This window comes from Cavia porcellus, unplaced genomic scaffold (genome assembly GCF_034190915.1).
Source record: "Cavia porcellus strain 051 isolate PalLab524CR breed Dunkin Hartley unplaced genomic scaffold, mCavPor4.1 scaffold_13, whole genome shotgun sequence".
Classification (NCBI taxonomy): domain Eukaryota; kingdom Metazoa; phylum Chordata; class Mammalia; order Rodentia; family Caviidae; genus Cavia; species Cavia porcellus.
In genome coordinates this window covers 12,782,830-12,810,804 of record NW_026947496.1, presented here as the reverse complement: position 1 = coordinate 12,810,804, position 27,975 = coordinate 12,782,830, and the positions used below count along the sequence as shown (strand labels likewise).

The 27,975-nt window shown below is 46.7% G+C and overlaps 1 protein-coding gene and 1 long non-coding RNA gene across 3 annotated transcripts; one reads left to right on the top strand and one right to left on the bottom strand.

Moving 5' to 3' along the window:
- Nucleotides 1–168: 168 nt before the first annotated feature.
- Nucleotides 169–7,832, bottom strand: LOC106027477 (uncharacterized). 2 transcript variants are annotated; one of them, XR_010051127.1, is made up of 6 exons: nt 7,699–7,832; nt 6,203–6,398; nt 5,696–5,748; nt 4,992–5,094; nt 3,948–4,117; nt 169–3,419 (listed from the first exon to the last, which is right to left on the bottom strand). It is a non-coding gene; the product is annotated as an uncharacterized LOC106027477 (long non-coding RNA). The 2 variants fall into 2 exon arrangements; XR_001201077.3 differs by lacking the exon at nt 169–3,419 and having other exon boundaries at nt 3,604–4,117.
- A 72-nt stretch (nt 7,833–7,904) lies between these two features.
- Ssr1 (signal sequence receptor subunit 1) lies at nt 7,905–27,975 on the top strand. The gene is made up of 8 exons (XM_003468853.5): nt 7,905–8,111; nt 10,180–10,292; nt 13,373–13,460; nt 14,825–15,087; nt 16,964–17,040; nt 19,238–19,316; nt 21,034–21,127; nt 25,569–27,975. Exons 1-8 carry the CDS (start codon nt 8,033–8,035, stop codon nt 25,634–25,636), a joined length of 861 nt encoding a protein of 286 aa, XP_003468901.1. The 5' UTR covers nt 7,905–8,032; the 3' UTR covers nt 25,637–27,975.

The window sequence follows — 27,975 nt, the reverse complement described above, 5'->3', positions numbered from 1 at the left end:
GGGTGCTTGGGCACTCAAGTTGGCTTTTTCTGTGCCTGGAGCCACAGCAGTTCTGAAGCCTGGATCTTCACAGAGGAGGAGGGGAGGATGATCACAGGCAGCACTAAATGACACGTGGATGTCGTAGTCAGGGGTTGTGAGGAGAACAATCAGAATCAGGACACCGAATTTATAATACTGTTTTATGATGGTCACCCAGAGTTAAACACAAGAAAGTGCAGGAAGTCTGTCCACAACACTAAAGATAGAATATTTAGCCGAGGGCCTGGATCCCACAGCAATATCCTGCATGAGTCCAGCTGAAAACCTGGAGCTCATGACAGTGCCTCCCACGAGTCCAACTGGAGGTCTAGAGCCCATGAGGACTCACACCAGTCTCTTTTAGGAATTGTGCTGAGAAGACCCAAAGGTCAGCAGTGGAAGCTAGGAAGTCTATGCCAGCAGGGTGAAGGAGCTGTGCTGGTGGGTTGAGGGTTCTATGCTGGAGCTGAGAAGTCAGGCTCAAAATAAGGACCAGAGCCGTCCTGAAAAGTACGACAGTCATCCTCAGAGACCCAGAGGTCCCGAGCTCCCCTGATGATAAGAACAGTCAAGTACATGCCGGGAAGCCAGCATGACGAGTTTCTCCTGGAGATTAAACAGCACCTGTCTTCCCCTCTGGAGCCAGGAAGCGATGCTCGATGTAAGGACCAGAGCTCCCCCAAAGTGAACCACAGCCACTTTCACCCAGTTCCCGAGCCTCTCTGATAACAACGGTCAAACTCTTATTGGGGAAGCTAATCAGGACGAGCTCCTCCTGGAGAACCAGTGGCTCAAAACAGCAACACTTAGAGAAACCCATAATGCCTCGCTCTCTTCTTCTCCATGTCTCTATGCTGGCCACTGTCCTAAGGTGGTATATTGATGCACAGCACCATGCTGATTTAACTCAGGTGTTAAGTTGACCACCAGTTTTTAATCCATAACAGTGGGGTAGGCAGGTGGTGTGATGCTGTTCCCATGGCATGCCAAGCAGGACGGACTGAAGCCAGGAACTGAGGTTGCAGAGGTGGCAGACTGTGGGGCACAGGCCTGTCATCCCAGCAACTCTCAGGAGGATCTCAGGTTGGAGGTCAGCCTAGGCTATATACAGTGAGACCCTGCCTCAAAATAAAAACGCTTCAATTCTTTGTACCACCAAAAAATTTTTTTTTAAAAAAGGATGCACAGTGGTTTCAAGGGTGAGGTGGAAAAGTGTGGAACTTGGTTGGCCATGGGAATGGGGGCAGAGGGTCCAGCAAGCCCAGCAGTGTTCCCGGTGGATGGTGGCTGTCTTCACGGAAATAAGACACGAGGGGCCACGGGATCTCGTGGAGAGGTTCCGTGAGTTTGAGGTTACTGTGAAACATCTGCATGGGGATGTTCAATGTGCGGGTGCATGCGTGTGGGGAAGGCTGCAGTGGGCAGGGAACAGAATGGAGATCAGGGGTAACTGACCGGAAAACAGGAGGTTCCGCGGCACAAGCTAGGGACAGAGATGCCTCCTCTTCAAGGCTGGAAGATGGAGTCAGGATGGGCACACTCAGGGCAGCTGAGGGCTGGGGCTGGCTCCCCGCAGCCCAGACAGTGGCACAAGGTGTGATCCCTGAGTGCCCCAGCATCCTTGCCTTCCCCTGTGTTCCTCCGTCCTTTGATTCCGACCTACTGCACCTCACCTTGATAACTCGCGCCATCACACATTTCACCTTCTCAAATCTCTCTAATTCTTGACCAAATTCTTATCCTAGCCTTAAACAAGCCTTCCATTCAAGCTCCTGCTGATGCCAACAAGTCTCTCCTTTTCACCTCCTGGTATTCCTCTGACATTCTGCGATTCACAGTGTATAAAGCACCTTTACGTGTAGTATCTGAAGCAGGCTGCTGACTCTCAGAGTGCTTCTGATAACTTTTGCCATAGTGCCTGTCTTTGCAGCTCTTTTTTTTTTAAACTGTAGCAAAGTTTGATTAAAGGTGGGGAAAGAAACAGAGAGGGTTTGGGCCACTAGGAAAAGAAGTGCCTACAGTGTGAGGCAGCCACCGTGCAGGAGAGAGCGTGGTGACCCATGACTGTCCTCTGGAAAAGCTAGGTAACCGTGCATCACTGAGTTCTGTTTCACGGACAGGTTTTTCTGTCTTCATCCCATAATCCAACATTCATCGTCTTCCCTATTTTGGTTATCTTTTCCAGGAATGCTCTCCCCTGGCCACTAAATGTCCCTTTTCCCCCTCCACTGCCTGGCTCTTCATCTTTCTAACAGTTCTGTCCTTCGGGTTTTAGGGAAAATCATACCCCTGTCCTGCATCGCGCCTGTGACTGTCGTAAGGGCACCCGGGACATTCCTCCCTAAATGAAAGCAGGGTGAGGGGGACAGTATGGAAGAATATTAATGAGCACGTGTGACGTGGAATCAGGATTCAGGTTCAAATTTGTGATCAATTTCTGGAAAGCCTGAGGCACTGTGCAACTACTTGGGAAAGTTCTAGAATTGCACTGCCACCAGCTATCTGTTTTTTGTAGATACCTGTAGGTAAATTAAACTGGGATTTAGTGGTGACCATTATCCCTTTGGGGGCAACCCACACTGCTATGATTCCCCAGGGTGTTTCCTCCATTTTGTGTGTGTGTGTGTGTGTGTGTGTGTGTGTGTGTGTGTGTGTGCTGGGGAGTAAACCCAGGGCCATATACCCACTCTACTATTGAGCTGTACCCCAACACCTTTGTTATATTTTTAACTTACTGTCTTGACAGAGAATAGTGGGGGTAGCAGGTTCTGTATGATAACCTACTCCTATGTTATCCCCTCCGGTCCGGTCCGGTCCGGGAACCACTATGAGGGTTCTTTCAACTATCAAGTACACCCATTCATCCCACCTGTTGTTCTGAAGGCCAGGTGTGGGCGCATCTAGTGGCCTGAAGGGCCCCTTGTCATCTTGATTGGGGCTGAAGCTCCATTTACTACCTGGCTTCCGTGTCCTATCACTTGCCAAGGGCATACCGGCACACGAGGTTCTGAATATAATGTTGACTCATATCTGTGTCCAACAGCCTCCAAACGCCTGGAATTTCTTCTTTTTTCAATTTGTGAGCCTGAACGGTGAGCGCTGTGGTGTCACCGGGGCTGTCCTTCCCACGAGCTGGCTTCTCCCCAGTTTCTGGGTTCAGGGACCAAGAACTGGCTCAGGCCCAGTTGAGTGAGGGATCTGTCTCTCAGCCTGTCCCTGTTGTGACAGACTATGAGATACTGGGTGGTTTATAACAAACAGAACTTCTTTTCTCACGGTCCTGGAATCTGGAAGTCCAAGCTCCAGGCAGCAGCAGCTTCTCCCGCTGAGGGTGCTTGTCTCTGTTTACACAATGGTGCTCCGTTGCTTCCTACTACAGAGGACGATGTTCTGTCTTACTGGGATAGAAAGGACAGGTGGGGAGAACAAATGGACTTAGCCTGCTCCCTCCAGCCCTTTTAAGGCCACTAATCCCATTCATGAGAGCTCTGTCTTCATAAATTAACCACCTCCTGAAGGCCTGGCCTCTTCATACTGTCATGCTGGAGTTCTAAATTCAAACATTTGGCTTTAAAGACCACAACGAGATCATAGCTTTTTATTGGGATGACTGCCCTCAGCCTTCTGGCCTTTCCTGATTTCTTTCATGGTATAAATGAAGCAATGGTGTCTCCTTGTTGAGTGCTCCTGTTTTGCCTCTAGGAATGCATTTTATTAACTATTCTCATCCGATGTCCCCTTGGCCACTCCCCATCACCTCTCTCCTCTCCTGCAGCCCTCCCTGCCCACGGTGACTTCTTTCTGCCTGGCCTCTGTCTCATCCCCTCATCCCTATCACGCCGGCCTGGCTGTAGGACAGCCTCTCCTGTGCTCTGGCCTCCAGAGCCAGCCTTCATCTCTCCTTTTCCTCTTTCCCCTCTCTTCACCTTGGAACAGGAAGTGCCCTCCAGGCCTTCACAGGGACCATGAGCAGGTGGGGCTCCGGCTTCCCTGGCAACTCCATTCCATCCGAGCAGGCCTGCGGTTAGCAGCTAGGCAAAACCAGAGGGGCCACTGAGGCGGAAGGGAAACCAACCGAGTACAGCTGCCATGGATCCTAGAGAAAGGAGTGTTCAGTGAGGAGAGGAGTTCAGGAAGGCTGGGGGCTTACATGAGCATCATTAAACTTAGCCACTTTCAGCACAGTATTACAAATAAGAGCCCTGGTGGCACAGGCTGGAGAAACGTGAGACGTGGGATCCTGCAGTGTTACTCTGTCAGGAAGCAGAGAAAGGAGAGGGAAATGAGAGAAAAACAGGGAGCTTTTTCTTTCTTGGTTACCGAGAATCAAACTCACAACCTCACGAGTGTGAGGCAGGCACTGTGCCGCTGAGCTGTATCCCAGCGGGGAGCTTTCTAATGACAGGAAATGTTGTATGGATTTGTGTGTTGATGTGAGTGGTTAATTTGAGAATTTACTGGGGGGTAAAAAAGAGTGCTGTTTTCAGAAACACGTCCTCAACCAAGAGATGGAATTCAAAGGGCAAATGGTGGCTGGGCTTTGAGGTCCTACAAACACTTTTATGTCAACAGAAACAAGGGCAGAGCCTGTGGGTGCAGAGGCAGATAAGAGGCGGATTTTGTGGTGAGTGGTCAAGTGGATGTGACTTCCCGGCTCCCTCCTCGAAGTCTGAGCTGGGGAAGGCAGGAAGGCCCTCCTACACCAGCACTCCTTGTAAATTCCTCCTTACCCCGTATAATGTCCTCTTTTCATAAGAGCACAAAGAATTTTTTTTCCTCAGAAAGTATACAAAATTTAATTCATTTTAAAGCCCTTCATAGGTGAAAGAGCACTTAACGTCTCTCCTTGAACACAATAAACTACCTTTTTGCTGGAATTCCTTTTATTAAAAAAAAATGTGTGAGATTCCCACTAGCACAGCAAAATGCTGAGTTACAAAATGTAAAAGGAAAGTTTGATTTGAGCTTACGGTGCAGGGGTTTCAGTCCATGGTCACTTTTGGGACTGTGATCAGGCAGAGTATCATGGCAGGGAGCATGCTCTGTAGATCAAAGATGCTCACCTCGTGGTGGCTGGAAAGGAAAGACACACCAGGGTCCCAATTACCTTTCAAGGGCATGCCCAATGACCTAACTTTCTCCCACTAGGCCCCACCTCTTCCCAGGTTTTGTCATCTCCTTTGGTGACCAAGCCTTTAGCATATGGGCTTCTGGGGGACACATATGAGCCAAACCATAATATTAGGTCTACAGTCAAAACTGGGTTGCACACATATGGGCATAACAGTAGCATAGCTCACTAAGTCATCAAATATTGAGTCCCACTGGGCATCAGGCAGTGTCACATGACACAGGGTCAGAGAGCCTCTGGAGGCAGGCTGGTCACAAGCGGGACACAAACAGGAGACACAATGAGCTATATATTGGGCAGGAAGTGCCATGGACCAGAGAGAGGTAGGGAACTGAGTGTGGGAGGAGGAGGCTGGAGGTGTAAGTCAGGAGGTCAGGGAAAGCCCCACTGAGAAGGAAACAGTTAAGGAAAGGTTCAAAGGACAGGCAGTTGGGGGGGGCGGGGGCAGGGGCGGGGAGAGGGGGATAAAGAGATAAAACCGGTTCTTAACAGACACTTTCCTCAGTGGTATTGAGCCAAAGGGAAATAATGCTGTGCTCTTACCGAGTTAGAGGATAACAGGACGAAAGTGGAGATCAGCTGTGGGTTTGGCTGAACTGTCAGAATAAAAGGAGACAGGACATGGGTCACTTCTGGAAAACCGATACCTTCTAAGAGCTAGGTGACAGCAAGACACAGGGAACTACCTGGGAGGACTCACACCACTAGGAGGGATTCTCAATCCGTAACTTAAGGATTGCAACACACTGGGGGGAACCTGCTGTGTGGGGAGAATGGGGATCACAGCAATGCAGAACTTGTGAGCGATCAGATCCGTAACTATTCCACTTCCCTGAAACACACGCTTCTGCTTTGTATATTCACTGGACAACCACCCAGGGCTCTCTGGTTTCTCTTTTGTTATGTTTCTGTTTTCCCTGAATTCCTCATGGTGGTGACATCCAGAATGGGGCCCCTGCTGCACCTTTCATAGCTGCCTAAAATTCAAGTCTCAAACTCTAGGAATTGTCCAATGAGGTTCTGGAGTGGAGGATCCACCTTCAGCCTCACCTGGGTTAGTCTGACAGGTTCAGGTTGTGTCTAAACATGCCCAGAGACATGTGAGGGCACCTTCTAGATCTTTCTAACGTGAAGGAGGAATCCGTCTCTCCAGGTAAAGTCAGTCCCCTGAAGGGGAAAGGCAATCAGTGACAGCCCTTTGGTGCAGTCTGGCATGATGTCTCTTCTGTCACAGTTTCATTGCTTTCTGGTACAAGGAGACAGAGACAAGATAAAAAGAACAAGGTGTTTGTCATTGGTCAATCCTGTCAGCCCTAGGACGAAGAGCAGGTCTGCACTGAAACTCAGGAAACAGTGCCTACAAGTGGGGAATGGCAATTCTTCCCGTTAGTGGAGAACTTAGCAAAATTTTCCCTCAGTAAAGTGGGGTCAGCGGCCCTGGTGACTTTGACACAGAGGTGGAGTGGGAGGATGCCTCCTGGGGTGAGGGGAAGTGGGGTTCCCCACATGTGTGCTGCTGGCGGCAGCAGTGACAGCAGCAGTGGTGGCATGGGGACCTAGTCTACTGGGACTCAGTTGACTCTGTCCACATTGTTAAGACAGGGGCAGCAAAAGTCCCAAACCGCCTTGACAAGAACAAAAAGACAAGGAGACCTGAAGCTGAGATAATGCATGAGAAAAACAGCTTCAGATGGAGTCAGGACCCTGCTGCCCCACTCAAAACTTGCACCTGCCATTTGTTAGGTGTTTGAAGCCTTGGTAAATGTGTCTGCTCTCTCTTTGGTCAAGTGATAATCCAGCTCATGAGAATGTAAGATAAAATGAGTCCTAAGGAAAAGTGACAGACAGTAATTAACACTTAGAAGCTAACATTTCATTATCCATATGATGCCTCACATTAGTGCAGTCCAACACTGACGCCATTTGGATTAACTGCATGAACCCAAAAAGCAACACAGATGAGAAAGAAACAATTGTAAGCTACTGCTGCACCCATTATGTACTTTCTACATACTCCAGTACGCCGGCCACTGTTCTGGGTGACTTAGAACTCAGGATTGCCACGTAAGAACATTTTAGAATTGCTGTTTACTATGAGAGATGTTGTGGGCACATAGGAACAGATTTTCCTTTTTTCTTTTTAAAACATTGTTACCGTCCCTTTTTTCTTTTTTGTTATCTTTTTGAGACTGGGTCTCACTACGCAGTTTAGGTTGGCCTTGGGCTCACTTTGTAGCCCAGGCTGGTCTCGAACTCGCAACTACCTCAGCCTCTCGAGTGCTGGGATTACAGGCGCGCACTACCACGCCCAGCTACCTTCTCTTTTTCCCTTTTTTTTTTTTGTACCGGGGATCGAATTCATGACCTTGCACTTGCGCGGCAGGCGCTTATGCCGCGGAACTAAATCCCCACCCCCTTTCTTTGCTTTTAAATGCCACAGAAAGGGAACCCCTGTTCCTTATGTCACTGTTACTTAAATGCCTATCGGGCTGAGAACCAAGCGGTTCGCCATTCCAATAACGTAACCGTCAACGACGCTAATTTACTGGAACGGGAGGGCGGGGTCTCCAGTGCCAAAGCGCAGGTCACCAGCCCCTGAACAGCGCACGCCACCGACTCTCGCGGGATCCCTGGAGTCCCGGGACATGGACCACGTGATCCCTCCAGCAGGCGGGTGGTCAGCGAGCCCCGCCCCTCGGCGCGCAGCCGCCACGTCGCGGTGTTCCGGGGCCCGGGCAGGGGCGTGGCCAATGGCCGTGCGTGGTGCGTGTCCCGCCTCTGCCCTCGCAGAGCCCGGATGAAGAGTAACGCCATTACCGCCCGGGCTTCCGAGAGCACTGGCGGACGCGGACTGGGGCTGGACAGTGGAGCTGCTGCGCCATGAGGCTCCTCCCCCGCTTGCTGCTGCTTCTCCTGCTGGTCTTCCCAGCCACCGTCTTGCTCCGCGGAGGCCCGGGAGGTGAGGCGGAGGGAGAAGGCCTCGGAGGGAGTCGGCTTGGGGATCCTGGCTGTCGCAGGTTGGAAGGAGGCGGAGGCAGCTTGGGCTCCGGGGCTGTTGTCCGCCTCGCCGGCCGCGCTCAGCTCCTTCCAGCCCTGCCGCGGCCTCTCCTCCCACGCGGATCCCGGGGTGCCCAGCGGGAGCGGGGCGAAGGCGTCGGGCTGGGCTGCGCCCTGAGCGATTCCCGCCCCGCGCGCTGGGCTGACGTGTCTTTAGCGTCCACGCCGGAGCGCGCCTTCATTCATTGACCAGACTCTGGCTTTCTGCGCCTCTGCTCTGTTACGGCGTCTTTTTCTAGTCCTCTATCTCGCTTATCAGCAGCCGATCACTGTGTGTTTCTCCTGAGGCTTGATTTCCAACAAACTCCTCGTGTGCTTCCTAATTGTCAGCCTCTACACCCAAGCGAAGTAGCCCCTGTGGGACAGCGCTCTTGTTTCTTCCCTCTTTCCCTCCTTCGGTTTTTGATGCCCATTTTGTGTTGATTGAAAGCATGCTATGTGCTGGAAAAAGTCTGCTTAGAGTCCTCCCTCCTTTCTATTTTTATTTTTTTTTATGGCAGATTTATTCATTCCCACTTGGGATAAAGATAACTTCGATGATAAAATGTAAAACAAGTGGAAACTTGGCTTTATCATAAACTTCGGTTTTCTGGTTTGTAAAATGAAGCATTAGTTGGAAGTGATCACTAGGATTCCTTTTCATTTTACAAGCTTAAGCAATCTGTGTAGCATAATGAATGATAATGATCGGTGTTCCCAGGAGGAGTTTGGCCAAGAAACGTGAAGCGATGAGCTGCTATTTAGTGGCTAGCATAACTTTAAAGGACTGTGTCAAAGATTTTTAAAAACTGTATTTTGAAAATGACTTGTACGGTTTTATTCCTTGTTAGCTGGTAAGAACTCAAAAGAAATGAAAAAGGCTGGACAATGTGTGGTCCTTCACGTGTACCACTATTCCTGGGCGTTGCACATGCGTCCCACATTTTTTCCACCCTTCAGAACTGCCACATCATCGTCTCTTTCTGAGGAGTGGTGGAAGAGTTGCTAGAACTCTGCAATGCTTCTGAGAGTCTCACCTAAAATATATGTAATTTTAAGAGTACTTTTGCTTACAAAATATGATCTGTAAGTTCTTGGCATTACAGTTGGTATTTCACTTTATCATATTAAAAAAAGTGTCTTAAAATATGTTTGAAGCCATATGTAGAAGTAATAGATTCTTCTTTGCTGTCAGCTTTGAAGTTACCAGTAATTTTTTTTTTTTAACTAAACTCTTTTCTGTAGGCTAGTTTTTATCATGGAATTACTGCTACCAAATTTTGTTTCATTTGGTTCAGTTCTGACAACAGTTTCTAACCTAAGTTGCTATTTTATTTTTAGACCTGATGGTTTTCCTTATGCTTATATTTAGGATCTTCTTATCTTTGCAAAACATTATTTTTCTTACATTGCTTAACCAAATTTGTTAGAATTTCTTTATTTGAATTTTAGGATATTTTTAGTTTCTGTAGTTCATTTTTCCAGCTGTTGGATACTTCAAAAAGTTATACACCTTTCCCATTAAAATTAACATGCCTTTGGGTTGTGTTTTGCTTTGTGTTTGTTTTTGCTTTTAGACAGTCTCACTATATAGTCTGGGCTGGTCTTGAGCCCGTTATGTCGCCCAGGCTGGCCTTGTATGTTGGGCAATACTGCTTCTGCCTCCCAAATGCTGGCATTACAGGTGTGCACCACCACACCTGGCTAACATGCATTTGTAAGATTTACTAGTAAAATAAATAATATAAATATTCTTAGATGTACTGTAGTTTGGCATCATTCACATTCAATTTACTGAGTGTTGGGTCCGGGGATATAACATAGCAGCACAAGTGCCTGCAAGCATGGGGTTGTGAGTTCAATCCCTGGTACAAAAAAAAAAAAAAAAAAAAAAAAAATTTACTCCATGGGGGCATTTTCTTCCCTCTACTTGATATTTTTAAAATTGCTGTTCTAGGTAAAGTTCACTTACTTTATATTTTATGGTTTAGGTTCATTAGCCAGAGCTCAAGATCTTACAGAGGATGAAGAAACAGTAGAAGATTCAATAATCGAAGATGAAGATGAGGAAGCTGAGGTAGAAGAAGATGAACCCACAGATTTGGTTTGTCTTTTTTACACATTTGATGCATCTAGAATATGTATAATACATCTAGAAGTTTTATTCTTTTATGGATGGATTTGACATGAAATTCGAAGGTTTATTTTGATCAAAGTGGATTAAAGTTGGAGAACAGAGAGGGAACATAAATGTTTTCTGGAGTAGAGGAGACATAGTATGCTTTATAAAGAGCAATTCAAGGCCTCCTGGATGTGGGTCACAGATTTGGGGCCTGTGGTGCCAGCCTTCGGCTTCTCGTTTTTCCCGCTTCCTTCCTTCCTTGCTTGCTGTCACCCTATGCAGTCACTGAGTTGGGAAGCGGCTGCCCTGTGCCAGCACTGACCTGGGTGCCAGTGTGAACAGCTGAGATCTTTGCTCTTTTGGATGTCATGTTGTTGGAACAGTGTACAAGTGTCTTGGTGGCGGGTCAGGGTGAGGAGCAGACAAAAAAGGTTGGGGGCTTAGCTCAGCGGCACGAGCCAAGTATGAGGTCATGAGTTTGATCCCCCGTACCAAGAAAAAAAAAAGCTAAAACATAGTAAGTCCAGTGAAGAGTGAGGGGGTTAGAGATGACCTCTTAGGCGTCATCCCATTCTGAATTTTTTATTGATACTTATAGTAAGACAAGAAGACTCCTGGGCCAGAAGCATGATCATTACAGCATTCATCCGGCTGATTGCATTTCCTCTCTGGGGTGACTGATCTATACAGATTTCCCTTTTTTTATGCTGCATTTGAACCTAGAACCTTTTGAGATTCTAAATTTTGTCATTTCCCTAAGATTACTTTTTGGGGGCAGGATACCAAGAATTGAACTCAGGACCTTGCGGTTGCCAGGCAGACACTGTGCTGCTAAGCTATATCCCCAGCCGCTTCCCTCAAGATTAAGCCACCAATTTCCTATTTTCCTGGTATTTAAAAGATTAACTTTGAATTAGGTTTATTCTCTTGTTTTTTAAATTCATTTGATAGCGTGTGCCTTCCACCTAAGCTATCTTGTGATTTTGTTGATGTTCTTAAATTACCATTTTGACACATCAGCATCAGCACACACTAGTTCAGCCAAGTAGAATACCTCTGGACCTCTCTGCCTCCCTTAGGAAAGCTTTACTGATTACCTGTGCGTCAAGTCTTTCACGTATACTACACTTTCAGGGATTATGTTAAAGCTTTGCATCTTTAACTCAGTTTGTTAGATGAACAGCTTTAGCTAGATCAGTATGTTGCTGTTTTGTTGTTGGTGATATTTATGCTGAAAGTGCAAGTGCCACGTGTGGTTCAGATAGCTTATATGTACAGAAATGTAGTAATGAGTTACATTGTTAGAGTCATCTTTCTGAAGATTTCTTGGGCAGGCCATGGCGGTGCACACCTGTAATCCCAGCCCTCCGAGGCTGAGGGAGGAGGAGCAGCAGGTGGCTACAAGTACGTTCAAGGCCAGCTTGACCTGCATAGTGAGACCCTAGCTCAAAAAAATAAAATAAGTAAAGTGAATAAATAGATAAGTAACTTGGCCTCTGTAGACCTGGAATATAGTAATGCGGAGGAAAAGCTCAGAGAAGGGAACTATTGGATCTGACGTGGTGCTGGCCAGAACTTTTCCCTGTCTCAGTCATTTTCCCAACTGAGAACTCTCAGCAAAAAAGAGCAACTGTGATTATCCACTTCACCCTAGCCACTTAGCACAAAAGCGTAGGTACCTTCTGCTTTGTGGCTTTTCTCAAACCAGAAAATGCTTTGAATTGATTGAAGCAGGAAGGCAGGGCAAGTGTGTCCTCTGTCTGGAGGCTCTCTGAGAAATCTGAGCTGCCAACCCTCGGCTGCTGCAGAAGTCGCCTGCAGTGCTGAGAGAGCTGGACTGTCCTGTTCCGTTCCCAAGATTCCTGTATCACCAGTGTGGGCTCAGCTGTCAAGGTTTCATAGGACTGTGGGACATGGCAGATCATGTGCCACCGGGCTGTATTTATTTTGGAGTTAAGCAAAGGAAAGGGCTTTTCCTAAAGACTTGAGATTCCAACTCCTGGCTTTGGTACATGTAATTGTTTTAAAAATTTCAGTGCTAACTTTTTAAATTTGGCTCTTGCTTTCCAGCTCCAGGCTCTTGTGAGGCTTTACTCTGTGAAGCTGTTCTTCGCCCTTAACTGCTTCCTGCTTTCTTACTTTACCATTGCTAGCTGCATCTTGGAAGAGTAACCGAGACAGTTTTCCCTTCTGTGCTCTGCTCCCATGGGTCTAATGAAGCTGTGCTTGCTAAGGTTACCAGCAACCTGACTGCTGACTGCCTGGCATGTTTTCCAGGACTCTGCTGTTTGTGCCTCTAGTATTTGCTGATTGCCCCTCCTGAACCCTGTTAGAGTGAGTGCTGGGGTACCCTTTTCCTCTCTTCCTGTGTCTTCCCCTGCTGGCGGCGGCGGCAGCGGCTGCTGCTGCTATGTATGGGTGGTTCTGGGGATCAAACCCAGGGGTGCTGTGCCATTGCACTACACCCTCAGCCCTTTTCTTTTTTCCAGAGAGCATCTCACTGGCAGAGCTCAAACTTGGAATCTTCAGGCCTTCGCCTCCTTTCCGCCTCATCATCCACATTAGATGACTGATTTTCACAGAGAAACCTTCTTGTTAATCAGAATGGAGATCTTTGTAGACTGTTGTCAAAGTGCTTAGGAGTGACTTGGGAAATTGTGTTGCTGCCTAGGGCCAGCCTGCTTCCTGTCATCTTTTGTCAGTTGCTTTCCTGCACAATGACGGTTGCAGAGTAGCAGGACCTTGCAGTGTGCAAAGCTCAGTCTGCTATTTAGCTCTTTACAGGAAGGAAGTTTACCAACCCCACCCCCAGACCTTGCAGTTGAGAGTGTGGTCAGAACTCTAGCAGAGTTGGACTTCCCCAGTGCTTGTTTGAAAGAAAGTCCGAGTGGTCCTGTCCTGGAAGTTTTATTTAAGTGAGGGGATGCAGTGAAATTCATACCATTAATAGCAGTGCTGTGAAGTGGCAGTACTTGGTCCCAAATCTAGGGAAATCTCTGCAAATTCATATGATGATGCCTTTTTCTCCTCTAGTAATCTGTCTTTAATTTCGTGTTCCTTAGGCAGAAGATAAAGAGGAAGAAGATGTGTCTGGTGAACCTGAAGCTTCACCAAGTGCAGATACAACCATCCTGTTTGTAAAAGGAGAAGGTAATGAAGAGTTACTGGTTTAAATTCAGTTAGAGGAGTTTCTAAACATCAAGCTTGCTTTTTGGGGAGAAGCCTTGGTAATATTTAAGATCTTTACCTTTCACATGACTGTGTTATGCAAATGAATATTTTGGGGACTCATACATCTGAACACTAGTATCTGCAGTATTACTGTCTTTAAGGGGAAAAAATAAATGCTATCTGGTTCAACATTGTTTGAAAACTTCCAGTAATTTCATTGTATTTCAAGTGTTTAAATATTAGTGAAATACTAACTTTCCAATTGTGCTTGGGTTGAAGCCTAGGTTTCATTATAAGAAAGTATAGGTTGAGTTTCTGTTACCTGAAATGCTTGAGCTCAGAAGAGTTTTAGATGTTACTTTTGTAAAAATTTGGAATATTTGCATATATTCAAGGGGATAGTTTGGGGAGGGAGCCCAAATCCAAACAGGTACTCATTTGTTCCGTGTGTACTTGTCTGTGTAACCAGAAGGTAATTTTATGTACAATTCCCAAGGCACCTGCGTTTTGACTGTGTCCTATGGCTTGAGGTCTCATGTGGAGTTGGCCACTTGGAGAGCTAGAAAGGTTGGGGTTTTGGAATGTTGCCGATTTTCAGGTGGGGGACATTCAGCCCTGAGTATAATGGCTGATACTGAGGGAGGCGCTATTTGATTCTAACAAGCCCAATGGAGTGGTTACTGTTGAGATTGGTTTGCTCAGAGCATTGCCCAGGGTTTCCCAGGTCGAAGGGGGACTGTAGGAACAGGGTCTCCCTGACCCATGGCTTGCGCATGGGGGTGAAAGTCAGCTCTGTGGACTGCAGTACATGGATGCCATACTGCTAGAAGTTACACAGTGTGGCAAGCTAAGCACAGCCTAATTCTTTATGGCTTCTCAGTCTCACCACGGGTTGTTAGACTTACCGGTTTGTTGTGTTTTTTAAAAATAAAACCCAGAGATGTTACCGTGCAAATAAATGAGGCGATAAGAAAGGTGTCAGGGAGGTGACCCTCTCCATTGTCCACACAGGTAATGTCCAGTGCTGTTGAAATGAAAATGAAAACCAACATTCTCTCTCCGTTACCTGCATGGGTAGCATATCATTACCTATGTGTGATACTCCTGCCTCCAAGATATGTAGCAGCTCTTTCTTAGACCATGCAGTTTGAGTGCAGATGTCCTGTCGGCCCCTTGGGTGCAGTGCTGGAATACGGGCAGCCCTGGTGGGCAGTTACTGTGCAGCTGGAGGGTTGCGTGTCTGGGGCCACCGCAGTCACAGCAGAGCACACGGAAACCCACCGGCAGCATCTGCATTTCATTTCGCACTGTGTTCTGAGTTTCTTGTGTCTGTTTTGTTTCAGATTTTCCAGCGAATAATATTGTGAAGTTCCTGGTAGGCTTTACAAACAAGGGCACAGAAGATTTTATCGTTGAGTCCCTAGACGCGTCGTTCCGCTACCCTCAGGACTACCAGTTCTACATCCAGAATTTCACGGCTCTTCCTCTGAATACTGTTGTGCCGCCCCAGAGGCAGGCCACTTTCGAGTACTCCTTCATCCCCGCGGAGCCCATGGGAGGACGGCCCTTCGGGCTGGTCATCAATCTGAACTACAAGGATTTGAGTGTAAGGCGCTCTACACCATTGTGTTCTTTATCTTTGGGATGGCTGGGGCAGGTGATGTTATTTAGTGTCTTTCTGTCTCTCCTGATGTGTATTTTGTGGTTAGACACCAGGGGTAACACAGCCTGCACATCTGGGAAATCAGAGCGAGCTGCTGAGTGACAGATGCAGAGCTGGTGCTTTGTGAGGAGGACAGTGGAGTCCTGCTTGCTTAGACATCCACATGTACTAGGTGACTGTTCTGTGCCTCCTTTCGTTGCGTGCCCTTTGCCCATTGACTGCTTGTAAGGTTGTGTGTGGAACCCAGAACACTCTTGCTGTTGGGAGTTGACCTGGAGGGTTCCCGCTGTCCAGTCCTCCGCTGAGAGCCGGTCTACACCTTTCCCTTTTCACAGTTCTCTGGAGACTTGTCCAGCTCCTCATCGCCCACGTGTTACCATGGTCACCGTATGTCAGTTTCCTGAGTGGCACTTCAGTTTTTTCTTTTTATGTTACTTTGTAGAGAGGAGGAAAGGTTGCTCATTTTTCCTGCCTTCAAGGTGCTGTATTAAGCTTACTCAGCTTTACAGTTTAGCAGCTTAAAGAATTATCCATTTCATCTCATTTTCAAGTCCGTGTAGTCTCGGTTCCAATGGGAGCGCTGTTTTTCTGGGATTGTCAGCAGGAGCATAGGCTGAGGGATCCTGAAGTAACACCTATGTGTTACTGTTTCAGCTCTGGTGGTGTGAGTAAGGCTGCCTCTGTGTGGAGCATTTCACATCAGATCGGCTGTCTTTGCCCCACTGGTATATTTGGTATATTTCTGGCATATTTGGAAACTGAAATTTTATTGAATATAGTTGTTTCAGGCCTATAACAGAAAACAATGTGTGAAGCTGGGCGTGGTGGCGCATGCCTGTCATCCCAGCACTCAGAAGGCTGAGGCAGGAGGATTGTTGTAAGTTCGAGGCCAGCCTGGGGTACAAAGTGAGTTCAAGGCCAGCCTGAACTACATAGCGAGACCTTGTCTCAAAAAGAGCAAAAAAAAAAAAAAAAAAAAAAAAAAAAAAAAAAAGCTGCTTGTATCGTGAAGGAATTGGGTTCCAGCCCATTGTCAGTTGAGAGCAAGAACTGACTTGTGCAGGTTGGACCCCTGCTCCCCAGTACTGAGGATAAACCCAGGGCTCTGACAGACAGTGAGCAAGCCCCTGACCTTTTCTGAGTTCTAGACAGTCTTGCTAAGTCACTGAGCTGCCCATGCTGGGTTCAGACTTGCAACGCTTCTGTCTCAGCCTCTCAGCGTGCAGAGACCACAGACCTGCACCCTGCGCCTGGCAGGTCTGAGTCTCCAGAGTGTCCACGCTGCTGCGGATCCTGCTGTCCAGTTTCACGCTGCCTTCCTTGCTGTGAAGCCTGGTGACCAGCGGAAGCTGCTGGTGTGGCGGCGTCAGGCCTGTGAGCTTGCTTTCTGCAACTTCCACTTCATTTTTACTCTGCTTTCCTGGTTCCTCAACCACCTGCTTGTGCTTCCCAGAGAAAGTGGAGGTGACTTTGGCACAGCTGCTTTATAGGAGAAGTTACCCCAGTTGTGGGCTATTGCCAGTGTTGAGGAGTATAATTATGTCTGATTGTTGGGTCTTGCTGACACGAGTTCTGGAAAAGTTGTATTAAATCTGCTCAGTAACACTCAGTAAGAACTCTTTTTTTTTTTTTAAATTTTATTTATTTATTCATTTTTTTTTTTATGGCTACCGGGGATCAAACTCATGACCAAGTGCTTGCAAGGCAGGCGCTTACGCTGCTGAGCTAAATCCCCAGCTTTAAGAACTCTTGTAAGCATTTATTCTTTTAGTGCTTTTCAGATTTTAAAAATTAAATTCAGTTTTTCTTTTTTAAACAGGGCAATGTGTTCCAGGATGCTGTCTTCAATCAAACTGTCACCATCATTGAAAGAGAGGACGGGTTGGATGGAGAAACGTGAGTGACCTTGTGTGGTCAGCCTGGACACATGCTCGGGTCTAACATGTATTCTCCAGGGTTGGTGGGAGTGTAGACTAGTACAACCACTATGGAAATCAGTGTGGAGCGGGAGGGAGTGGGCTCCAGATTGGTGAAACCCTGGTTGACTCCACAGACCCAGATTTTCTTTTTAAATCTATCTTATCTCAAGGAGAAAAACAAAACAAAACAAAATTTCGTAACACATCAATCAGGGGGCAGCAGTAGTACATACATTGTACATTGTTATCCTCAAGTCATTACCCCAGAGCGCAAGACATCTGTGTTCAATCGTGCAAACAATACCAGCACAAGTCTTTCTCTTCAGTGACCTAAGAGAAATCAGTAATACAAACTTTCACATACCTACACACACACACACACACACACACACACAATATGCATATACATAATGTTTCTTTTAGCTCAAACTAGTGAGATAACAGTGTTTATGCGTGGGTGTCTGATGTATTTCACTTAAGAGTAAGGTCTCAAGTTGCATCCATTTACCTGTAAAATTCTCCAGTTAATCCTTCTTTATGACTCAGTAATATGCTATTGCATAAAAATACCATATGTGTTTTATCCATTCCTCAGTTGATGGACGCTTAGGTGGTTTCCAAGATCTGGCTATTACAAATTGTGCTGCTATAAACATGGGCGCACATATATCTACTATGGTTCTTCTGGGAATATGCATAGAAGCGGAATAGCTGGATCAAATAGGACTTCCAATCCCAGCTTTTTGAGGAAGCTCCACACTGATTTCCACAGTGGTTGTATCAGTCTACATTCCCACCAACACTGGAGAAGGGTTCCTTTTTCCCCACAGCCCCTCCAGCGTTTGTTATTGGTTAATAGCTTGATAACAGTCATTCTTTTTAGGTGAGATAGAATTTCAGTATTGCTTTAATTTGCATTTCTTGACTGACCAGTGATTTTGAACATCTTTTCATACATTAATTTGCCATTTGTTTTCTTCATCTGAGAAATGTGTTTTCATCTCAGATGCCCATTTTTGGAGGGGGTCTTTAAATCTGGGAGGACTGATATTTTTTGAGTTCTTTATATGTTCTTGATAGTAGTCCTTTGTCAGAGGAATAGCTGATAAACATTTTCTTCGATGCTATAGGTTATCTCTTCATTCTGTTGGTGGTTTCTCTTGTTGTGCAAAAGCTTTTCAATAGGATGAGATCTCAGTTGTTGATTCTTTGCAGTAGTTTCTGTCCAATCAGGATTTTGTTCATAAAATCTCTGCCTACACCAGTGTCTCTAAGAGTTTTACCTACTTTGTCTTCTGGCAGATTTAATGTTTCTGTTTTTTTTTTTTTTTTTTTTTTGTCTTTTTCCTTTTTATTGGTTCTGGGTATTGAACTCATGACTGCCTGCTTGCAGGGCAGGCACTTATGCCGCTGAGCTAAATCCCTAGCCCCCTGTTTCTGTTTTAATATTAAGATCTTTGATTCATTCTGATTTCAGCTTAGTGCATGGTAAAAAAATCCGGGTCCAGTTTTAATCTTGGGCACGTGTAGAGCTAGTGTTCCCAGCATCATTTATTGAAAAGGCTTTGTTCCTTCTGGTGAACATGTCAAAGATAAGGTGGCTGAGCATTAGAGCCAACTTTGGGAGGGAAGATAATTGAAAGCCAACAAAATCTTACATGATGGTGGTAGCTGGTTTTTGGTCATTCTTTCCTCAGACTGATCTGAGCCTAAGCTATGTTTTATGTGCCTCCAAAATTGCTTACTTTATGTAAGTTGGATTCAACTTGAAAAATGGTGTTCTTTTCAAATTATCATTTACTGTGAACTAAGATAACATTCACTAAGGTAATTTGTAAATCCAGTTGTGCACAATAATGTAAATTTGATGCTGAAAAATCAAATGCAGTTATTTTTAATTGGGCTTAATGTTGAAAATACGAAATTTTTTTTTTTTTTTTTTGTCTTTTTCATTTTTATCGGTACCGGGGATCGAACTCACGACCGCCTGCTTGCAAGGCAGGTGCTTATGCCGCTGAGCTAAATCTCCAGCCCCGAAAATACGAAATTTTATTTTGTTCCTTTCCCCTCCCAAGTTGTCTGGGCAGCTGTCTGATGTGTTAGGATTGCAGTGGTAATTAGTCATAGTATGCCTTACGAATTAAAGCCAGTTTGTGTTTTTCCTTTCATGCTAGAATCTTTATGTATATGTTCCTCGCTGGTCTTGGGCTTCTGCTGATTGTTGGCCTTCATCAGCTCCTGGAGTCCAGAAAGGTAACCGCAGTGAGTTACTACAGCCTTCCCTCACCCACAGCCCAGTTCTTCGTGGCTTCTTGCGAATGTAAAGCTTTTTTGAACTTTCTAAGAATGAAACAGTGCACCCCATTTCCGGATTCCCTCCTGTGTCTCAGGAGCTGTTTCTGTTTCCCAGTAAACTTTTCCCACTCATAAAAATAACAAATATAAAGCCCAGAGGTAAGACCTTAGATATGTGACCAGGGCTGACTGACTCATGCAGTTAGTGCCCTTCCTTGGCTGCACTCTTCAGAGGGACCCTTTTGTCCTACTGTAAGTCTGAACTATGCTAGAATTTATTTCCCTCGAATTCAGTAAGCTTTCATTTTCTGTTTTTACAGTTTCTTGTGGCTATGTTATTTTAAACAACCGAGCTTTTATATTTGCATTAGTAATCTTAGTGAGGGGATAGTAACCCCCAGCCCACCCACTGCTGCTAGGGAGTGAGCCTGGGGAGTGCTGAGCTACATCGCTAGCTTTTTTTTATTTTTGGGTTTTTTTGACACAGCCTTTCACTGTGTATTCAGGCTTGTCCTGAACTTGCTATGTAGCAAAGGCTGGTCTGAAACTCACAGAGAGTCCCCCTGCCTCAGCCTCCTGAATGCTGGGATTACAGGTGTAATGTGCCTCCTTGTCTGGTTTTATTTTTAATTTTGAGATAGTCTTACAAGTTTTCCAGGCTCACCTCAAACCCTGAGTTCTTGGGGTGACACGCAGGTGCCGTTTTGTTGGCTCATAGGGGTCATTTTTAATTAGCAGACAAGTCCTGTCCTTTGAAGTGAAATAATTTGTCTGCAGGTGTCCTGCTGAACTGGTGGTTTTGTGGCCAGGTGGTAAAGCCTCAGCCACGATCTTCGCCAGCCCTGTGGCCGATACCTGTGCGTCTGTGTCTCCCCCCTCCTCTCCCCATGTCCCTCCCTTGGCACTGCTGCCTCCCCCACCTACAAATGAAGGGCCCATCTTGTCCCCTCGCCCTGCATCAGACACAGTGACAGACCGCTGTGAGCCTGTGTCGTGGCCGACTGGCCGCCCTGGTGTGGCAGCTGTCAGCTGTTTTCACGGTGGTCGGAGTGCTTGCTGTACGTTTATGTATGAGGTGTATGCGTCCTCAAGTGTGTTTCCCCTTTAATTGAAGCTACGTTTTAATCACTGCTCGCTTGTGGAGTACAAATGGTAAATTTTGTTTTTTAACTTTCAGAGCAAGGCTATAAAGAAAGTGAAACTGTATTTTACATTCTGGCAGCTTTGTTGCCTAATACTGTAGCAGAAAGTGTTAGGTTCTTAGGGTAAAGAGAAATTGTTAGTGATTGTAAGTGAGGTTTTATGTTTTCATCTGTGCCAGCTGTTCATTTCTTGCTTAACACTGTGTATGCAGCATTTCGGTAACTGCCTTGCATGCTGCTGACTGGAAATTCATTCTTTGAGATTTTATTCCCAAATGGAAAGGAAATCATTGTTTAGACATGAATCTACGCTTTTTAAGTCATGAAAGTAATAATTTGTGAGGATTTGTTCTTTGTAATTTGTTCTGTAATGATTTGACTCTTCAGTGAATAAAATCTTTGCATTAGTGGTTAGTGTGGTTTAGAACTAGAAAGCAACACGACAGTGAATTGTTCAAATTCAGTTTCTTGGTTGACATTGTAAAATTTTAAAACAGTACACTAGAACCTGTAAGTGTGTTTGTGTCCTCTAGCGCAAGAGACCAGCACAAAAGGTGGAGATGGGCACGTCCAGTCAGAGTGACGTCGACATGAGCTGGATTCCTCAGGAGACTTTGAATCAGATCAGTAAGTAGCCTGACACGCTTGCTGAGAACTTTCTGCTTTCGTTGAAAATTAAATGTGTTAGATTTAGTAAGCAGTACTTGGGTGAGTGCTCTTTACCATTCATCTATGCTGCTGGACAGGTGAGTACGATGATTAGTGTAGACTTGTGGTTTTGTACAGGGATCGAACTCATGACTTGGAGCTTGCCAGGCAGGCGCCTGTGCTGCTAAATCCCCGGCTACTGTAGCCCTTGAAGATTGATTTTGTTGATAGTAACATCTGGGCTTTAGTTTAGCGGTACTGTACTTTCAGATCTGCAGTTGATTTGCAAATGCGTGCGTTCTCTGTATTCCTAACCTGTTTCCTGTCTCTTTCCTTCCTGTTGCTTCAGTGCAGAGTAGAAGAGGTGAGGTGATTAACTTTTTTAATGGTGTTTGCTTGAGTTATTGGGAGCTCTTACATGGCATGTGAGTGCTTTATAGCAAGTTTAACCAACATCGGGAATAGTTTTCTTGTACTAAATTTTACTGGAAAAATTACTATTTGAAACAATAAATCTAAAATATTACCTGACAGATAACAAATATATGTTTTATTACCCAGGCAGTTTGCTGGAATATTAATTTTTATAAAGGAAGGTAGAAATTTTTTTCCAGTGTTGGACTTTTATTAACATTTATTCAAGAAAGACAGCATCATGGTAAAAATTTAAATTGTGTAGAGGTGCAAAGCAGGACTCTGTGGTAACTTAAATAGTTTCTTCTGGGAAAGTAATACAAATACTTAATCTTTCCTCTACCGGGACTCAAAACAAAAAACTAGCTTAAAAGCCACCCAGGCGGTGACAGAAGCATTTTTCTCCCCTCCCGTTTTTTTGATTATCGTATGTACTCTTGCACTTTATGGAATCCGTGTGTTTCACCCAGCCGTACTTCTGTGCCAGGATTGTTACCGCTTTGGCTATTGGGATTTTAGAATGGTTTCTTACCTGTTTCCTTCCCAGGATAATCCAGACTGACTTTGTACTTTCTCTGCCCTAAACCTAGAGTTTGTTGTGTCTTTAAAGACCCCTTAAGTGATACTAGACTGTAAAATCTGGACTTTTAGGGCTGGGCGTGGTGGCACAGGGCACACACCTTCAGTCTCAGCCCTTGGGAGGAGGAGGGTCACTGTGAATGAGTTCAAGGTCAGCCTGAACTGTGAAGTGAAGACCCTGCCTCAAAAAAAAAAAAAAAAGCAAGCCATTCGCAGTGTGGTTAGTGCTGCTCTCACTGTTTCTAACCCTTCGGCTAGAAAATACATCAGCTTTCAAAGTTACGGAATAATATTCTCAGTTGTGTTGTGGTGATAATCTTACACATGTATGTTGCGGTTCCCTGTCCTTTACGGAGCCTCGTGTCCTGTGAGCAGCGGGTCCCAGGCCAGCATTGGCAGGAAGGAGCGGGAGAGCTGGCCCACTCCGGAGCCTGCCGAGCAGCACGGGGACCCAGACCTTCCAGAACCAGGACCAGGAGCGGGAGCTGGGAGTTCTTAGGAGCACAGATGACTGGGGGAGCAGCCGCTTCGTGGGGGACCAGATGCAGAGAGTGGTGGAAACAGGAGGGGCCCGCTGGGCTCCCCGCCTTGCCTCTTCCCGCCCCTCCAGTCCTCGGTCCTTGCAGTGTGTGTGAGCCCATTGCTAGGCAGGTTTTCCTGATAGTTCACCCAAGTCTTAACTATAAAGTGACAGGTGAGCTGATTTTGTATATGCAGGGAAACCGTAATGCTTCAGCTTTCTCACTGAGGTGTCCGTTAGAACACTAGAAACGGACCTGAAGGTTGCCGCTGGGTGAGGTGAGAAATCACACCTGAGAAAGGCGGCTGGCTGCCTGATGGTCTGCTCCCCTCTTTTTAAAGGAAGGAGTAAATTAGTTTCCTGCAGTTAACTTGGTGGGTTGTAGAGAACATTGTTTAAATGAGGGATGCAGGCGTTTTCAAGCTGCCTCATTCAGTATCATTGAGGGGTGACATGAAGTTCACAGTTCTTGCGATTTTAAAGTTTTTTTTTTAAAATACAGATTTAAGCTTCACTGTTGAAAATTAAAATATTTTGATCTTTGTGGGAGTTTAGAAAAAACTTTCAGGTGTCTTGAGGGAATAGTAAATGAGGTGGTTTTTATGGTTGCAAATACATACTTCAGGGATTGCTGTTTGTCAGAGAAAAACGCTTCCTCTGTGGTGCTAAGCTGTTCGGGACCATTTTCTCAAAGGCGGAATGACCTGAAAAGCTGCTGCAGTTTCTGCCCTGCCTGCACTGGACACTGAGTGGCCGCGCAGGGCCGTCAGACACCGGGTCCCGGAGCCGGGCCCTGCCACGCCGGGCTCTGACCCACCAGTGCAGGCGTGGGAGGTCCTCTCAGCCCCATTGCATGCAGTCCTGTAGTCCAAGCCCGCGCTGGCCTTTGAGTTCCTGGGAAGGAATGGCCACCTGCTCACATCTGTGTGCACATCTGTGTGTTAACAGTGATTGCGCACACAGCTAGTAGGCAGAGCAGGAGGGTTACCTCCAGGTGTCCCTTGTTTAACTTTGGAACGTGGTCAGCTGTGCAAGGGCAGTAGTTCCTCTGAGCTGTTTGAAAAGTCTGGTGAAAGTAGTAGGCTTGCATCATCAAGAACGTGCGTCTGTGCTTTAACACTCAGTTCTAGGCAAGAGTACAGCTCCCCGAACCTACCCACTGCTCACCTGTTGAGTAAGGCCGTTTCCATGTGCATGGTACACTCAGTCTTAGTATTTCAGGCCTTAACACTTAAACCAAACTGCTGGAAGAGGATTTGCAGCCTTTAGATGTTAATCCCTGCCCCCTTCCCAGAGATTAAGTGCAAGGCCTTCCTGGGACCGCCAGGAAAGCATTCTGCCCGGAACTATGTCCTCAGGCAGGTTTTTTTTTTTTGAAACAAGGTAAGTTGCCCAGGCTGTCCTCAAACTTGTAATCCTCCTGCCCCAACCTCCCAAATAGCTGGGGTTGTAGGCATGCACTGTCATCCCCAGCAGTCTTTAGATATTCTTGATAAACATTTAAAATTGTAAAATGTGGGAAAAAATGTCTGCATCCTGTAGAAACTGTATCTTCCTTCCTTCCCTATTTGCTGGCACAAAACTTACCCAGCACCTACAGTCTGAGGAGAAGAGGTTTACTGCGGGGGCATGTTTCAGTAGGTAGCTGGTTCGAGGCAGGAATGTGTGGCAGTGGCGGGCGCTGGTGGACAGGGAGCAGAGAGAAGGGGTCCTGGGAGCCCGGAAAGCCCTTCCGAGCCGTGAGCTGACTCCCCGCCGGACTCCTCCCTAACAGCTGCCAGAAGCACGAGTGCACACGGGGGCGCGCGCGCGCACACACACACACACACACACACACACACACACACACGAGCGCGCAAGGCTTTGGGGGTCACCTGCATTTCAACCATAGCAGTGATCTAGTAATATTGATAGAGGAAAGATCTTTTCAGCACATTTTTTTTTTCTTGTCACTAAAATGTTGATAAACCCCCATCCTTGGGTGAAGGAATCTTTCTCCAGCTTTTCACTTTTTTTTTTAAGTGGGACAGGCGTTTGGGGAGGGGTAGGAAGGGTCTCTGCATGTTGCCCAGGCTTACAATGGACCTGCAGAAACGATCCTTCTGCCTCAGTCTCCTGCAGGGCTGGGGCTACAGGCACATTCCGCGGTGCCAGGTGTACATGTTTATGATTTTTATTTGTGTATTCCATGGGAGCTGCTCTGAGACCTGGTGGGTAACGTTCTTCTAGAAAATAAGAGAAAATAATCACGGTCAGAGAGAAGGTCCGTCCAGCCTTGTGTGCGTGGTGCATAGGTGTACACAGCAGGCACAGCAGCACTGAGGTGCTGTCGGTGGGCCCTGTGGGAGATGGGAAGGTTAGGGAAGCGCTGACTGCAGGGAGCGTGTCTGTGGAGACTGGGGATCTTCCTGCACGTTGCGGTGCTTGTTCCATGTACTCAGTTGCTCATTGCAAGTAGACTTCCTGATGCAGACTGCACGATGCTGGGAACCTGCACGAGTGCATTTGGGCTGCAAGTGTCCTGGCTCCGAAGCCGCTCTTAGGGGACTCCTTATGCACGTGTGGATGCATTAAGTTGTAGCATTAAAGATGTTTTGAGGAGTCTGCCACAGTACATTAACCAAGGTCAGATGCTTTCCCGACCCTGGGAGCAGAAGTCTCCTTTGCTCTGGGGATTGTAAAACGTGAAAATTCTGCTTTGATATATAAATCCCCACCTACCCCCTTTTATCTAACAACGAGGGGGACTGTCTTCCTGATAGCTGGGGAGCTGCCTCGTTCCTGGATGTCATCCTTGGTGCACGCGTGTGCGTGTGTGCATGTCTTTCCGTTCTGTGGGTGAGGATGAGGAAGTGGCTTTGGAGTCCAGTTATGGGCAGCAGCTCAGAGTGTTCTCTTCTCTTCCAGACAAAGCATCTCCGAGAAGGGCGCCCCGGAAGCGGGCACAGAAGCGGTCGGCGGGCTCTGACGAGTGAGGTCCTGCGTTCCCACCCTCAGTCTCGGCCGGTGGGAGTCAGAGCAGAGCCACACACTGCCGTGGGAGGTACCTGCTCCTGAAGTGTGGACTGAGCGATCCGAGTGTGGCGAGAACATTGCTGAAAATGCACTGCATTCATTTTTCTAAAGTAATGAATTTGGTTTTTTTTTAAACCATTAAAATCCACGTGTGTGCGTGTGTACGCGTGTGAGCAGTCGGTCTTACCAGAATCATTGTTGAACCACCTGAATCATGCCTTTAGAATACTAAATGCGAGCCATTGTCTCTTCTTTCTGGCGCTTTCTGATTTTTGCTCCTAAACTGGGTGAGTGTTTGCCCTCAATGTGATTTTAGGTGCCCTGCCTTGAGCTGTCTTAGGGAATAATTGTTTCTTCCAAGGAATTGCTCAGATCCCAACTGATGGCACAAATTCTCTTTTTTCCATTGCTTTCTTTCAGCTAGTATTCTAAAGGCAGAGGCAGGAGTGGCTGCTTCAGTAGCAGTAAAATTGTTTTGGTATTTTTGCTGCTGTTTAATGCGTTACCTTCAAAAAATTTCCCAAATGGACTAAAGGAATTTGAGGCTGTCTCTAGCAACAAGATTGTAAAACATGAAAATTCTGCTGACTTTGATATATAAATCCCACGCCTCCCCCCTTTTGTCTAACAACAACAACAACAAAAATGGTACAATTTTGTGAACTGAGTTGTGTTGTCCATTGTTTTGGCCCAGGGAGAGCTCTGGGAACCATCTGGGACCTACCTGGGCTGCGGGTTTTGTTTTGAAGAGAATTTGGTTTTCCTTTACGGAAGGGTCCTTTCCTAGGAGAACTTAGCATGGTCCGTGGCCCAGCGGACCACATGTCAGGGACAGAGTTAGGATTTCAGCTAATGGTAATCTGCAGAAACAAAAATTTAAAAGTTAAATAGTTCTTATGTAATCTTTTGCATTTTGGTGGTTAACATACCTTTTTTGGATTAACGTGGGAATTCTTTAAAAAGTGAAGCTCTTAAAGACCTCAGGACCAGAATTATAAATTGTGTCCTGTTAAGCCCTCCTGGAGGGTTACTCTTGCCGAGGCAGTAATCATGTTTGGTGTTGCTGTCAGGCTGGATAAAGGTAAAGTGAATGTGTATGAACGAGTAAGAGGCTTTCCCCTCTGTTTTGAAGCCATACTTATGTTTTGTGAGACAGTGGTGACAGTTGAGTGACTCATTCCTGACCTCCCTACCTCCTCATTTGATATAATCCGCTCCCCTGCGCACATCCACACATACAGAAAAGGGACGCAGCAGTGAAACACTACACTACACACAAGATGCAACTTGTGTACGTGTTGGAGCATCTGAGCCAAAGCCCGTGGCCAGAGAGGTTTGAGAGAGGTTTATTTGTAGTCATGAGTCACTGCGAGGAGGGCCGGGTGTCCGGCCACCCGCACCGGCGCCGCCACCACCATGCTGTAAGCATTCTGCACCTGGCCGCGCAGCGCTGTTCTCACTGAGGTGTGTGAGTTGGTTCTCAGCTTTGCAGGGTCTCGGTACCCGCATGGCTTTGGCTTACTGTAGCATAGGGAACCCTTCGCGTTATCAAGGAGCGTTTTGTGACTTTGTAAATTTGTGAAACTCCTGGAACAGCAAGCAGTCGGTGCACAGAGCGCCCTCGGGGGCCCTCTCAGGGTCCCCGCGGTACCTGGCGGAGGATGGGCCTCTCCTTCCCTCCCTCCCGCAGCAGCGCGTCCAGCTCTCAGGCGAAGCCAGTGTTCGGGAGGCCTGTCTTCTCGTTGTGTTCTTCCTTAGTGTAGCTCGGCAGCAGCTGTTTGCAGAACTAACTCCACATGAATGGAATTCACTTCCACACATGGTTTGTCCAAGCACACTTAATAAGTAGCCTGTTTTAAGTGTCTTCTTATGGTGTAAATACTCGGGTACGCTTTCCTCTGCTTTAGTCTGTTCACTCGCAGCGCCAGCCGAGGTTGCAGAGTCCACCCTCCGAGCAGTGTGGCTTCCGCACCGGAAGGTTCCAGACCAGAGGGTTCTGATGCCAGGCTGATGCCAGGCCGCTCTGGCTGTGCGGCCTCCTCCTGCTTCTGCTCCTGCTCCTCCCTAGATGGGGCTGCAGCGAGCACGGGAGGAAAGGAGCAGCGACGTGAGGCCAGTGCGGTTGGAGTCGCCAGCGGCTCAGAAGTGACAGCTCGGGAAGACAGAAGCCGTCCGTCCACCGTGAGGAATTGTTGAAAGCGCCTGCCTTGAATGTGTATTTGTAGCTCATCAGCCCAGAATTGTATTTTGGCTCAGCCAGGGAGAAATAAATGGCAGTAATGTGACATCAAAACCTTCA

Excerpts from the sequence above, each read along its gene's own strand:
- Ssr1 (XM_003468853.5), top strand. The coding sequence starts at position 8,033 with ATGAGGCTCCTCCCCCGCTTGCTGCTGCTTCTCCTGCTGGTCTTCCCA. Across the intron at positions 15,088-16,963 it reads TGAACTACAAGGATTTGAGT|GGCAATGTGTTCCAGGATGC; the intron begins GTAAGGCGCTCT and ends TTTTTTAAACAG. Across the intron at positions 17,041-19,237 it reads GACGGGTTGGATGGAGAAAC|AATCTTTATGTATATGTTCC; the intron begins GTGAGTGACCTT and ends CTTTCATGCTAG.